At 34.9% G+C, this 15344-nt stretch overlaps 1 protein-coding gene across 2 annotated transcripts; it reads right to left on the bottom strand.

Annotated features, from left to right (window-relative positions):
• Positions 1–325: 325 nt before the first annotated feature.
• LOC107427758 (separase) lies at positions 326–14720 on the bottom strand. 2 transcript variants are annotated; one of them, XM_016038138.4, is made up of 27 exons: positions 13957–14720; positions 13168–13345; positions 12982–13089; positions 12446–12577; positions 11858–12357; positions 11394–11502; positions 11114–11239; positions 9323–9616; positions 9134–9250; positions 8749–8970; positions 8511–8618; positions 8253–8399; positions 7789–8157; positions 7608–7697; positions 7146–7406; positions 6909–7032; positions 5971–6792; positions 5341–5578; positions 4777–4879; positions 4398–4595; positions 3449–3504; positions 3122–3351; positions 2773–3016; positions 2109–2505; positions 1704–1943; positions 1375–1462; positions 326–1223 (listed from the first exon to the last, which is right to left on the bottom strand). In XM_016038138.4, exons 1-27 carry the CDS (start codon positions 14622–14624, stop codon positions 709–711), a joined length of 6684 nt encoding a protein of 2227 aa, XP_015893624.3. In that variant the 5' UTR covers positions 14625–14720; the 3' UTR covers positions 326–708. The 2 variants fall into 2 exon arrangements, with proteins under 2 accessions (XP_015893624.3, XP_060676109.1); XM_060820126.1 differs by having other exon boundaries at positions 13168–13268; positions 13957–14088.
• Between the last annotated feature and the right edge of the window lie 624 nt (positions 14721–15344).

The raw sequence follows: 15344 nt of genomic DNA, 5'->3' as shown, positions 1-15344 counted from the left end.
GGCACATTTTCCTAGTAGACGTCCATTTTAAAGCTGGTTGCCATTTCTTCTACCTCTAGAAAGCCTCTTCTGTAATGTCATGAATACCACAAGGCGTAATTCTATTTCACATTCTTAAAATGCTTGAACCGTTTTGTTGAAGAAATTTCTGAATTTTAACAAATGATGAACTGATTTTTGTAAATTTAGCAGGAAAAGAAAAAAAAAAATATATATATATATATATAGAATTCTAATTCTTCGTCTGCCTTGCATTTAGAGGAAAAAAAAAAAAAAAAAATCTGTCATATGATACAATATTTTAAAATACTTGAGAATAGAAAGGTTTAAGCTGGATATTTGTATTTCAATACTAATAATTAAAAATATGTACATTCCTCAGTGCATATTCTGACATAATAAGTGGAAAAGAGTGTATTACATGGTATAGAATAGCAAAATTGGAAATTACAGGGAATGGCTTTTTTCAGAAGGAACTAATTGTTTGAATGTATTTACATTTGGGAGTTAAAGAAAATGTAAAATATTACAAACAAAAACTGTTGTGTTAGACAGTACTTACTGGCTTCTAATTGTTAGCAGAGCCAATGATCGATGATGGCACTTTCAATATGTAATCTCATATTTGATTGCCGGAATGAGTGAGGTCCCAAAAATTTTCAAATCCATTCTAAACTAAGCACGAAAACAAGCCATTTTCACATGATGCTACAAATTCTTCTTTCTCCTTATACCTGTTGGAACACCATAACATACTGGTGATGCACCAATCAAGAAGGGTAATGTGCAAGCTTCACGAGCTTGACCCATAAATGATCCAATCTTTGGCCTATGTTCACAATAATTCCTATTTGAACCCCTTTCACAAACTTCAGGCAATTTCTTCCTTGAGTTTTTCTTCTTAGCATTGCCTTTAGAGGCCTTTATAGACATGGAATCAAATTCTTCTAATAAATTGCTTTGTACACAACTAGTACAGGGACTCAATCTTTCTTTTAACCAAGAATCAAGCATGGCTTTCCCAAATCGATCAATATCCTTGTCAGTCACTTCCCACAGATTGGCAATGATTGCAGGAGAACCTGCCAGCAGATATGATAGTGGAGTACCTTGTGGAACATAACATCCGTTTAAGGTCAAAGATCCGCTACTGCATCCCATCAGGAGAGTTGCAGCACAGTTTCTCAGTTTCTGAATCTCATGCCTTGGAATGTACTGTGTCCCTGCGCCACCACACATTATGTAAATAACTGACATCAAACAATAGATAAAAAAATAAAAAATAAAAAAGAAGTACTCTACAGAATTCTTGTGTCAAAAGGAACTGCATGGATAGAACATTTAAGTGTTATTAATGAGTTTACTGAAGCATACCACTTCCATGTCCAAAATATATAAAGAGGTCATGACTTTTCAAGGCTGCAGCCAACTCTTCTGCTGCAGGTGCATATCCAGCCTTCCCCTGTATAGTTAAGTAAATGAAGAATCAATTGACAGTCATACAAACCACCCATGCATCAATTTTGTACAAACGCGATGATGAATACATTTCAAGTTGCAGTCAAATGGAACCAATCAAAGCAAAGACATACCTTGTATGCAGAACAAAAGACAGAGAATGCTACAAACTAAACTTTATTTCAAATTCTGGAGATTCTTACACTAATTTCTTTCCTAAATAAGAAAGGGTGCAGGGAGGTTACCTCCAAGTTTTGACATCTAAACCAGTTCTCCAATTCAATTTGTGTGCTGCTGAGGTCACCACTGGGATTCAATAAATAAAATGCATCCAAGGGATCTATGTAAGGAAAGGCAGCACCAGCCATTCCAACTTGTTCTTGATGGTGATGGCTTCTATCAAGTGTGGTGGAAATGCTTCCAACTGAAGGCATGCGATAAACCTCCTGGTTTCTCAATATTGGTATATTCTCCCATGGAAGCATCTGTAGTAGTCATCAATCAGTCAGGTTGTTCAAAGAAAAAGATAACTGAAGCTTGTTTAATCACTTAACTGACAATATCTCTAAAATAAGCAAAAACAATAAACAAATTACTCATGAAAATTCTCTCTGAAAAGATATAGTAAAATTCTAGAACCAAAGACAAACCTGAATGTCAAAGTCCAATACTAAAACTACTGGTTCTCGAGCGACACAATCTAGCCCTTCAAGTTCTTCCAATGCTTTACATATAAGTTGGAAGGCCATCCCAGACAGTTTCTCAGCTTCATTAGATGATGGCCAGCACTTATCTTTGCCACAAAATTCACCCCGACCAATGTAGCAACCGTTCCTTAAACATAGCTGTAAAACATATCCACATTCTTCAAAAGCAGACTTGGAAACCCCAAGAATGACTTTAAGAAGGTTCTCATTTACATCCATTTTGCATTTAGATTTCAGATCACACATCAGCTTCTTATGTATGGAGTCTAGGCCCTTGCAATTTGAGCATTCTCCTAGAAGCACATATTTCCAGGGACCCAACCATGACTCTTCCATATTCCTGGTGCCACAGATGTAAGAACGTATTGTCCGTTTATTTCAATTAATGAAATTGAAGCACCAAATGCAAAACAGAAAAAAGAATCACAAGAGCAGAGTGCTATTGTTTAGACACTAAAGTTATTCACTACCTCACCTAAAGACTGTGCTACTAGAGCTAAATGAACCACATTAAATTGTAGGCAAGTCTACCGCAAGCAGACCAATGAACTCATAAAAATTCAGAAACTAGTAAGGATACAAACATACAATAGGGAAGAGAGCCTACCTCAGCAATTTTCCTAGGCGGTGATCGAGCTTCTTTCTTCGCTTCCACCAAATTGTCCTATTCTCTTTTGTATCTTGAAAAGGAAACATTGAAGATGACAAGTAATTTTCCTCTAATATGAGTTTAAATTCTGGAGCCATATCATCCACCACAGTGGAACCCCAGGGACATTGCCATTGACCACCCAAATCTTTGATATGAGGGAAGCCACTACAGCCAGAATTTGCAGCATCATCGGAAATTTCTGGAAAAAATTTCCTCAATTTAGGAATTTACAATATACAAGCAGGAATTCATGCGTGCAAATGCAATGGATTTCTTACTACCATATCTGTTTTAATCAAAATACCTTCTATTATGGAATCCATTGGCAGAAGCAAGACAATAGGTTGACCCTTAGAGTACATGCGTGTCACTAGAATCCATGCGTGAACACATGATGGATAAAGCAGCAACTCTTGTAACAGAATAGCATAAGGACCTCCAAGAAAACTTATGCAAATAACAGTTGTACAAGGAAGGTTAGAAAAAAATTTCTCTACAAATTCTTCAAGATCTTGAAGAGACTCGGGTGCAACCCTGCATTAAGGTTTAGATTGAGTAGGGGAATAGAAAATTATGTTAGACAGATCTGATAAATTTTATTCTTTAATGTTGCAAAAGTCACAAAAAAGACCTTGATAAGTTCTTCGTTTCAGCTCCCACACAAGTTGAGCCAGTAACACATGAACCCTGAAAGTAACTTTGTTACATAACCATAAAACACATGTTCTTTTAAAATAATGAGAAATACAAGGAAAAAGAGAGAGAGAAGAGAGAGAGAGAGAGAGAGAGAGAGAGAGAGAGAGAGAGAGAGAGAGAGAGATGTTAAAAATTAAAAAGCTTTGGGCATGATCTGCAAATTATATATGTGACAATTTAATTTTGATTTCAAGATGCTAAATAGAAACTAAAACCATGGATAACTTACACAACCATTTAAAGAACAAATGCAACATGCATTGAGGTCTAAGAAACACAATGTGCAAACTATGGTTCATGTCATAATAACAGTATTACATGAGCTGGGCTAAAAAGGGTGCTTTGAAACATCCTTAGTTGTACTCAAAACCTAGAGTGGTCTTTGCAGGCCAGGACCCAAAGTAGACATGTACAGAAGCAAGAAAAAAAGGGTGTCCAGTTTAAATGCAGCAAGCCTAAGAGACAAATACAGAAGCAAATGAGGAGGTACAACTACACTTGAAGAAAAAATGCTCTCCTTAACTATATAAAAAGTATGCCCCTAAGATGCAACCTCAATATCTGCCGGGCATATCCAATCAAACAATGCAAACACTTCATAAAAGCCAACAGATTTGTATCTTTTGAGTATTTTTATAAAGTTCTATAGGCTACATAGCCAAAAGGTGCAAGCCATTAACTGCTTTCCAAAAATAAAAGAGAATCCACTAACTGAATTGGATAGAGTAGATTTTATTTTATTTTATTTTTTAATGAGAAACATGGGATGCACATAATCAAAGGATAAGGTTCCAAAACTCATCATTCCAAATGCTAATTATGGCCATCTAGGTAGTTTCTCTCTTGAGACAACAGTAGGTAAGAACTTAAAAATACAAACATACCTCAGAGTCTACAAGATGCTGGACTTTGGCTGTCCCAGAGTTACTGGTGAAGAATTGATAATTATGATGAGCTTCGACTGAAGCTTGGTGAAAATATGAAGCCCAGTGATTTTTGGAGAGTGCTTTGCATGAAGATGGTAAAGGAGAAAGATCACTTGAGGAAGAAAGTAAAAACATAACAGCAAGCAATCTAGAAACCTGTAAATATCTGTTCTTGTATCAGTTTCTTTATGCATGACATACATCTTGAAACATCTAAAATGTTCATCCATGCTACATAGAGATCTTCACTAGTACAATAATATATAACAGTAAGAAACTAGAATAAAATGAATTTATCATAAGTAAAATAACTGAACAAAATGAAATGAAATTTGACCTTCTGAGAAAGCACAGGAACCTCTCGGCCAAGCACAAAAGCTAGCATCAACCAACCTACTATGTTTGGTAGCTCAATACAAGACAGATCACAGCAAACAATCCTGGTGCAGAGAAATGAATCAGACAAAAGCAAAGGAAGTTAGCTGAAACTATGATAGATAAAAGGTGATGTATTTATTACAAATATAGTAAAAAAGATTAAATCAACATGCACATGCAACACAAATGTGAAGGTGTGTAAGTGTTTGTGTCTAAGATCTATGTATATGAGTGTACTAAGAAAATATAAATTTACTTTAGCTTGCATATTAGTTTACAAATCAAATGAAGTGATTAACGTATTGCAAGTCCATGAAAATCAACATGACATAATTGTTGATTCCCTTTAACAGAGAGAAAGAGAAAGAGAGTAGAGACATGAATGCATTCACAAGTACATAAAATTGTTCTGCACTAAAAGTTACTTCAAGTTGGCATGTAACTAATATACAAATTATATTAGAGAGAAGAAAGGATGTCAAGCAAACATGAACTGTATGCAATAAACAAAGGTATGACAAACCTAGTGTCCTTGGAACTGAAAGCTCTCAAAGAAAGCCAACTTATATTATATAGTAGTTCTGCATGCTCAATACTGAATACATCTCCTGAGATCTCCTTCCCAATTATATCAAGTAAGAAGGTGACTGGAATGGATGAGCTGGTAAGACAAAATGGGTTCCGGCTAACTAGGATCGATATGCTTTGCAAGATAATTTCATGTGCTTCATGAATTTGACCATGATTCTCCAGGCAATGTCCTGTAAATGATATTTACAAAGAATTCCATGGTTTAGCTTTGGTTGCAAGAAGATAAAAATAATGTTAACATACAATAAAATAAATCTGTGAAAATGCATACACAACTAAACAAGCAAGCATGCACATCTTTTATCTACTTCAGTATCAAGTTAGTATTGAAAACTTCATATATTTTCCATAGAAATCATGAGATATATATATATATATTTTTTTTTTGGTGCAAGAGAAAAAGGAAAAAAAAAGGACTTCCTTGTCTAGTGTTATTAAACACACAGTTAACGGGATTGTATTAATGCTTTGGACATCTGGTGTTTATTTCTGCCAAGCACATTGCTGAAATGAATGCAAGGTTAAGCAATCTAATAGCCATAACATGAAGCAATACTCATACCTAAACTTGTAAGCAGCCTTATCGAAATCCGCCTGCGGACAAATTCCCACTTCATGTTTATAAAATCTTTTATTAACCCACTTCTCATAACTTCCATAGGAAGGCAGAGCCAACACCTATTCTTGTGGCAAACACACATTTCTTCACACCCAGCAACAAGCTTACAGCTTCTCATTTTCATTAGCACATCCTCCGGGCTAAAAGTAGTAGAATAATCACAGTCATTATTGCCTTTCAAATGTTTTGTATGGCCAAATTGTATTTCATCAGAACTGGTAATATTTTGGTTCTTAGAAGATCGATACATGGAACGGGTTGACCTCACATTTTTCTCAAGTATTGGACCTTGATCCTTTGATAAAGGTTTTGGGGCATTCCTAGGCTTTCTACCCTTTTTAGACTCCATGCACTTTGACCCCTCCCTAGATGGTTTATTTATATCCACTTGATCTTTGCATAGAGAAAACATATGGCAAACACCATTTCGAAAATCTTTGACAGTAGTATTACCAAGCACCATGCTTTCAGCAGTGGATTCTTTAGGACAGCTAACAGAATTTTTCCAATGAGAAAGATTCAGCTTGTCAAGAGCTGATTTATACAGATCTTCAGCATGATACAATCTCTCTGGAGATATTTTTCCACTAGCAGTATCAATAATGCTTAGGGATAAATCACCAAGATGCTGATCAACGGTTACTTCCATCATCGTTCTGCACTTTAAGCAAGAAATATTTGTGCCGTATGTCACCAAATACTGCTTGGCTTTCTGAAGTTCTCTTTCTGCCAAATCCCAATGCTGCTTCTTACAATACAACTTTCCTAAATTCAAAAGGTAAATGGAATTTAGCTGATTATCATGTCTCCTAAATGAAATAGAGGATAAATTAAGCAATCATCAGGCAAAAATAAAGGAGAAAAGAAGTTTACTTTCCTACCCAAAACACAAGAGAAAGCAAGCAAAAATAGTGGCAAGCTTTGTGAGCAGGAAATGTTTTTTCCCCATGTAAAAAAAGTTTCAGCCTCTGTTCCATTTCCTACTAGTTCATGGACAATGCCAACCTGCAGGGTAGATGAGCGATTCAAATGCCAATCCAGAAAGTGTTAGTATAGAGCAAAAATCTGCATTTAAATTTCAATTTTAGGTTATTTATAGGAAAAGAAAAATGTCAGACCTGAAGAGTGCTTTCAAGGTAACATTGAAGTACATTCCAAGGGCTAAGATAACAATTTTCCAAGTTCCATGAAATTGTATCAAAGGACCAAAATTCACTAGCTACAGATCTGCGCACTTTCAAATTCTGAAGGGTGGTAAACTTTTGAACGATATCCCCAGTTTCGTGGCACTTTTCAGCCTGCTGTCCCACAGAATACATAAATTTCTCTTGAAATAATTTACTACGTAACCGATGAGCTTCTTTTGCATAAAAAAGGGCCTGAAAGAACAAAGAAAAACCCATCAATGTGGAGAATTTTACAGCAGAACGCATGAAATAAGCACATAGTCACATACTGTACTGAGATGAAAAAGAAAATAATAATATGAATGCCAAAATTTTCCAAGTTATTGCCATCTAAAACTCAAGTTAATACAAATGTTCTAACTAACATAATGAAACAAATCCAGTGCTTCTTACCTTTATTAACTGTCCATTTGAAATAAGTCTTTCGCTCAAATCATAAAAAAGGTATGCAGCAATGAAACTAGAACGGCTGGACACAGAAGCCTATAAAACAATCAACAGGCACATATGATTGTTATGATTCTATATCAGTGAGGGTTAAGAAATCATGGTAAGCTATTTAAGAGGACCTTACACTTGAAATAAGTTGAAAAGCAGACTCTTCAACTTCATCAACTGTGATATCTGGTCGAAAAGAGCTTTCATGATCGTTTGAACCCCAAGCAAAGTTTCCAAATAGAAATGAGAAGTTGTGTTGCAGTCCAATCAGCAATGGTTGAGATCCTTGTAAACAACTTGTCCAATAATCAATGGATCTGGAATGTTCACCATAATGGTCTAGTAAGCTCATGATGAATGCCTCATTAACAGGTGAAATGCAAAGGCCATGGCCTGTCCTCCTACATTCCCAAAGTATGGCCAATAACTTCTCTGATGGAACATTATTCCATTGAAATAATCTAATCATAAGCTTATATATATCTGGGTGAAATTCCATGAAACCCTGAAACAGTGAACATAAAGAAAAAAAAGTGCAATGTCAAGTATTAAACTCCCTTTTTGGAGAAGCTACAGGAAAAAATAGTTAAAAAGACAAACCTTCATTGACAACAAATCAATAATATTATAAATTAGAAGCATCACGTTTTCAGACTTTGCAAAGTACTTGTCATTGGCAGAGAAATGATCTTGAGTGGAAATGCTCGACCATAGGTTTAGGGCAGCAGTGATATCTTCAAAGATTTGCTGCTTGCAACAAAATCCAACGCGAAACATCATACAAGCATGTAAAATTAACATCTAAAAGCTTTGGCATTAGTTACTAATTTGAGAGGGTAGCCTTTCATGAATTAACACCTTTGAGTCTGGTTGAAACTCCTGAGAACAAAGTGCACGTAAGCAATACACCACAGCTAATTCGTGACTGGGTGGAACTCCACAGCTATATGTTTCACCAAATATCTCCTGTTTCAGTACTTAATTAAGGTCACCAACTCCCAGGATATAATGCTTTGCATGTATTGAACGAATGATTAAGTATTGGGAAAAAAAAAAAAAAGAAAAAAAGAAAAAAATGAGACTCCAATTAACTTACAAGTAAAGCTATTGCTTCTGACAAGCATTGAATACAATCCCCCAGACCATCATTCCCTTTGTTCCTTAGCATCCTTCCCTTTCTGACTAAAATTCTTGATTTCTCTAACAAATTATCCTGTGTTACATACACTTCTTGCAGGAGGAAACCTATAATTTTCATTTGCATTTTCTCACACAACTCTGGGTACAGTACATTCATTTCTTCATATGCAACAAGTTCCTGAATTCTCAGAAGGGATTGTAAGGAAAGCAAATATTAGTCACAAGTGAATGGGATGAACACAACCCCCAGATACATAAGAGAATCATTGCAATGAAGTCTAATTGACAAAGAACACTGTAATGAAACCAAATTGACAAGGAACACCATAAAAAGACCTAACCTGTTCCAAGATAATCCCAACTGTCCTCTTTGACATTTTCTCAGAAGAAGAAAGCGCACGGTATAAGGTTGGACCAATATCCTCACCATTTAATTCTTTATGATATTTGCATTCAATCTGGATTTAAAATGCTAATATGAGGTAGCAAAAATCAAATCATAAACAAGTTAGGGAAATTTCAGATGTTACCTTCACCCACTGTTTCACCATAGACATGGGACCTGCTAGTCTTCTGAAGACATCTGCTGCAATAGACCACTTTTCAAGGCTCTCTACTATTGTTCTTTCTATCTTCTGACTGTCACATTGGTGGAGAACATCCAAAAGGAAAGCAGTTCTTCTACATGATTCATTGACAAAATCTAGTATAGCATCTTCTGACAGATCACCATCCAACCCCTTCGACTTGTGCACAAACATCTCACAAAGACGTACAGCACAAGTCCATGATGCTCTACAACATAATTTTAATGCTTTTGAAGCCTGAAAACACATTATAAAAGTTCTTTAGAGGCATTGAGTTCAAACAAATTTACAAAACAAAATGATTGTTGAACAAGGCAGTGTCAAAGGAAAAGGAACAAACAAACTCCTTGTTTTTTTTCCTAACACAATATATTCACAATGCAGAGCGCCACCATCATTAATCTAATATGCTTCCATCCATAAAAGAAGGATTGTGCAAGCACTTCTTCTGCTTCACAAAAATTGCTTAGATCACAATAAAAGTACAAGCTCCAGCTTTACAGATATTGCTTGTTTACCAAATCCTCCCTTTTCATTCCTCCACTCCCAACCCCAAATATCTATTTAGAAAAGAGATGAAGGAAAAGCTCCTGCCGGCACTCAGGAACCAGTCAGTGAAATAAGCTGTCACATTATCTGTACAGATGTACATCATCTTCAACAGTGGCGAGGTTGCATGGGATAACTGGTCTGGTTTAATTATGAAAATATTAAAACTGATATAGTTAAGGATTCAAGACAGAAATAACTAAACCAAACTGATCATAAGATTGTGCTATTTGATTTTATCATTTCTTTTCTAGTTATATTTGTTTTAATCATATTTCCAAACACATTTCATTTTTAAATTTCTGTTTGGACTATGTCAAAAGAAGAAACGATATGACAATTAAAAAAGAAAAAAAAAGGGCAGAATGAGTTGATTATTCCTACTTGTTAAGAAGTTATGTGATATGAGAAGCTTAAATACGTGAGAAAATTTCTAGCTGTTTATATTCTTTGTAACCTTTTGCTTGCGTTCATGAATATAACCTGTATATGCTCTACTACCTCTCAAGTGGTTTTAATTGGGTAAGAGGTTCATACACTCATCCTACTGCTGCAGCGCATGACATAAGTGATGGCAAAGTAACTGAGTTTTGATAGAAAACTCAACTTTATTAATTTAAAACTAAAACATAAAAAGGGGTGAAATTCTTTCATACAACCAAGAAAAATATATATAATGATACTAAGTAACAACTGACCAACTCATATTAAACAGAGAAACAGCTTTGTCCTCAAATTCCTTTAGGAATGGAAGGATCACAAATAAACTCAAAACTTTGTTTTAACCCGTAGGATGTATATAATGCAACTAACAAAAGCAATAAAAATAGCCATAGTGACAAAACGACCAAACCCAAGTATTGTAGAATTGCAAACATTACCATTAGCATTACCTTTGAATTCTTTAAAAGAAAAATTCTTGGAAATCATAGAAGTAATTATTCCATCAATCCCAATATATACAATTTCCCCAAACAGAAGATGCAACTTCAAGCTATAATTGTTCAATATCAAACCAATCATACAGGAAGAACTCAATCAAGACCAGCAAAACACTTAAAAAGCCAAATGAGCACAAAAGTACAAGAAGGTCACATTATCTTCAAGTAGTTAAATTATTTAACTGTATGAACATCTAACAAATTAATTCATACACAATTGAAACATGTATTGAACAAAAAATACCTCTTTAAGTTGGTCATTTCTGTACAGAATTACACCAGTGTTATAAAGAGAGGTGGAAAGATGTTTTAACCCATGAGGTTGAATCCATTCACTGGAAATCATGTCATTAAACATAGCCACACTGTTCTGAAATAAAGAAAGACAAGACAATTAGTCAAATTTAAACAAATAATATCAATAACCCACTACTTTTAAAGTCTACAGATGCCTATAGAAAACCAAAAAAAAAAAAAAAAGTAACAGGGGCCAGATCAATTTATATCATCATGAGTATGACAACCTCCATCTTATGCTTTGTTCTGATGGAAACAATAAATGCAGCCACAGCTACAGCGTGCATGCTGTTTTCATCAAATCCAGATCTCTCCCCTTCATAGGTACATCTACACCTAGTAACATGCAAATTTCATAGACGCATTATGACACTAATTAGAAATCAGGACCATACCACAAAGTATCTAAAATTCAATAAAAATAAAATGGTGAATTTTTCAAAAATAAAGCAAATAAAGAATACATCATAGAAAGTGAATTTCCATTCCAAAAGATAAGTAAAAACCAAAAAGTAATTGTTAGATAGACACTAATTACAAATAATAAATAAGTAATTTTGAGCAAGCCAAAATCTTAATTACTGATTAAAGATGTTCCCCTTGCAATAGTTTACAAGTTTAAAAACAGAACAGGCAAAGCTGTTGCAGTTGTAACAAATAAATAAATACACTAGAACTTAAATTGGATTACCTTTTATAGAGAAAGAAAACATCAGAAAACTGATAGAATGCATCCTGTATTTTACATATTCCATTAGAAACAGAACTGGCTTCATGTTCAGAAAGTATCGTCTTCTTTTCTGAATTTACTAATTCAGCAAGCGGCAAGCATAAGAACTTCAGTGCATTTAAGTAAGCATTTAAGTAAGACAGCAGATGAGCCTTTCCACTCTTCTGTGTCCAATGCATAGAGGCCTTGCGATCACAAATGGATAATGAGCATACTTGACAAACAGAATCCTTAGAATCAACCCTGGATGACACACAGGTTTCCTTGCAGCCAACATGAAAGAAACTTTCTAGTGAACCAAGTAAAGTAGAAAGGTTCTGCAGAATATCCACATTATCATGTAAAAGTCTTGTTACACCTCCGGAGCATGTAAGATCCCCACTTCTGGACTTCATAATAAAACTAATGAAGAACAACCCAGTAGCGTAAAGCCTCAGAATCAAATGAAAAGGTGTCCTAACCTGCAGAATGATTTTAATTTAACTTGAAACATTACAATGAAAATTAGCAACAGAAAAAGAAATGTGATAAACCCTATAAACAAGATACCTGATGGAAATAACTGGCTATTTTATTCAAATGAGCTCCAATATTGCTACAAAAATTTGTGTTTGTTTGACACTTATTGGCACAGTAAGCAACGAATTCAACAAACTCTATTCCATTATTTTCCTCTTCAACCTGAGAAAATAGACGTAGATGAAAGATGCAATTATTCTGGGGGGCACTGCCTTTAGCTATAAACAGTTCAATAAAATAATATCCATATAACGAACTTTCAAACAAACAACATCACCTCAGAGAGTAAAAAGCACATCATAAACGTTCAAATCATTCAAATATATCAGAAGGTTCTCACGCTAAGCAGTAAAAAAGAAAAAAAAATTAATAATATTCTGTCCACAAGAGAACAGAACAGTAAAGCTATGAGATTATTCTTTGTCCAGAAATAAAAATAAAAAAAAAGCATGTGATAATCTGTACACTCTATCTATTCCAGACTTCTGGCATAGGTTGTATAACATAAGAAAAGTAAAAGTAAAGGGAACAAAGAAAATAAATAAATTAAATGCATGTAGCATTACCTTTGTTTCACGGGCAACAGATTCCAACACGCATATTAACATGTCAATGATGAGGGAAGATCTGTTCTCTTGTAATGAGAATAAAGAGGAACATATCCTATGAGCAAACTGCAAGTGAAAGTCTGACCATATAAGCAAATAAAGATCCCTTTTAACATCCATGCCCACAAATCAAACATGTCTCACCTTGTAAACTTGATCTTTCATTGATGACTTGGAATACTCAGCCATTGTTGTGAAGCATAATGCATGTATCAGATCTTCATCAAAACTTGGTATCTCCCCAACTAAAAAAAGAGTACACCTACTAAGATAGGTCACAAGCACCCTCTGCAATTTTTCATATGCGTTGGCATCTAATACCCTAAAGTGTTTAATGAAGAGGAAATAATTAGCAAACAATATTGTCAGTCATATCACTTTAATATAATGCAAAGGTCATTATTCAGTGGTCCAACTTGATGCCCATAATGAGGGCATGAATGGTTTTCACAGAAATATAGGTTCTGTGGGGAACCATTTTTCAAGTAATCCTAAAATTTTAAATAGGACATATCATAAAATTAAAATATTAACTAAAAGTATGGCAAAGTTCCTACAAAATGCTTATAATATAATACCATAAAGCATCGAGTATTCTACTCTATAGTTATCGGGAAACCAAAGACGATTAAAGAAAATCCCATTTGAATCGAGTACTTAATGCTAATTTTGGACACTATTTAAATACAAAATCAGCTCCATTAAAAATCTAAAATAGAAAATTATACTACTCTTTTCATAAGCGACAAAGTTTTGCTTCTTAGAGCTCAGAACAATTAAATATCTACCACACGAAACCTCACATTTGTTTCTTTTCCTGCATTTTCCCAGAAGACAAATGCTCCGAGAAAAAAAAAATTAAATTAAAAACAAAATTGTTCTAGACCACCAGACACACAATGCTTGACAAAGAAAACAATCGAATCCACTCACCTGAACCATGTTCTTACCTCCTCCACCAAACGAATCACCTTCCTATAATCACCACCATCCTTACTTCGACCCATTGTCACGCACTTCACGAGCGTCACCACAATCTCCACAACCAAACACACAAAATCCTTATCACCACCCCCTTTGTCGATATCCGGCAATAATCTTCCCTGGCATTTCACCACTTTACCACCAAAATCGATCGCCTTGAGCTCCTTCAAAATCCTAAACCCCTGATTTTCAGCTTCCTTAAACTTTCCCCAAGCTTCCAAGCAATGCACCATCCGTACTCTCTGGAGCTGTACAGAGTACGGTTTGCAAGACAGCTGCGAAGCCAGAGATTCCAAGCAATCCAAACAAAGCCTGTAAATTTCGAACATTTCGAGTGCCAATTTATCATCGGCGCCACCACCACCAAATTTAGAAGGATCGGCGAGGCGTTTGGGGAGGATCGATAGGGCTCGGTTGAGGAAAGGAAGGAATGTCTTGGCAAGCGATCGGATTGAGGATTGGTCGGTGGTCTTGGACTTGGCGGATATCTTGGTTTTCTTGGGGTTTTTGAGGTCGGAAAATGGGTGGAGGTAGTCGGAGAAGAGGGAGTGAATGCCTTGGGAACAGGAAGGGGATTCGAGCTCGGAGAGAAGTGAGGCTTCGGTAGTGGAAGCCATGGAAGGCGTTGAGAGAGAGAGAGAGAGAGAGAGAGAGAGAGAAATGGAGGCTTGTGGAAGAAGAGGACGAAGGAAAAAGGTTTGGAGGTTTTGTATTCAAAGGCGCGAATACGGCCCGCCTGTGAATTTCATTTGAAAAAAGAGAAATGAAAAAGGACAAAAACTATATGATGTATTTATATATTCGTTTAAATATTTATAACCAAAAAAAAAAAAGTATGCAAAATACGGATTTTCAGAAAAATTAAAAAAAAAACTGTAAATCATATTATTTGTACGACATGATTTATTATATATATACATGTATTAGCCATCTAAATTTTAATTTCAACATATATTATATATTTGTGAATAAAATTTCAAAATACGTAAACACATATATTCACCCAAAAAAAAAAAATACGTAAACACATATGAATTTGATAAATTTTCACAGATAAGAACAAAGCTTGCATTAAATATTTATATTGTAAGGGGTTATAATTTTTAATTTTTTTAATAATTGTGTGTAATAGTTTGAGTTCGCAAGACCAAAGTGAACACATTTAAATTGCATTAGTTTTTGGATTTTGTTTTATTGTTCTAAATTTTTTTGTTCTTTTTCATTTTTACAATTATTATTAACAAATATTTGAAATAATCAAAATTACGTAAAATTACATAAAAAAAAAAACTAAAAGGCTACATTAACCAACATATTATGCAAATAACATGTAATTA

The sequence above is a fragment of the Ziziphus jujuba genome, chromosome 9, assembly GCF_031755915.1.
Source record: "Ziziphus jujuba cultivar Dongzao chromosome 9, ASM3175591v1".
Taxonomy (NCBI): domain Eukaryota; kingdom Viridiplantae; phylum Streptophyta; class Magnoliopsida; order Rosales; family Rhamnaceae; genus Ziziphus; species Ziziphus jujuba.
This window is presented reverse-complemented; position numbering and strand designations above follow the sequence as displayed.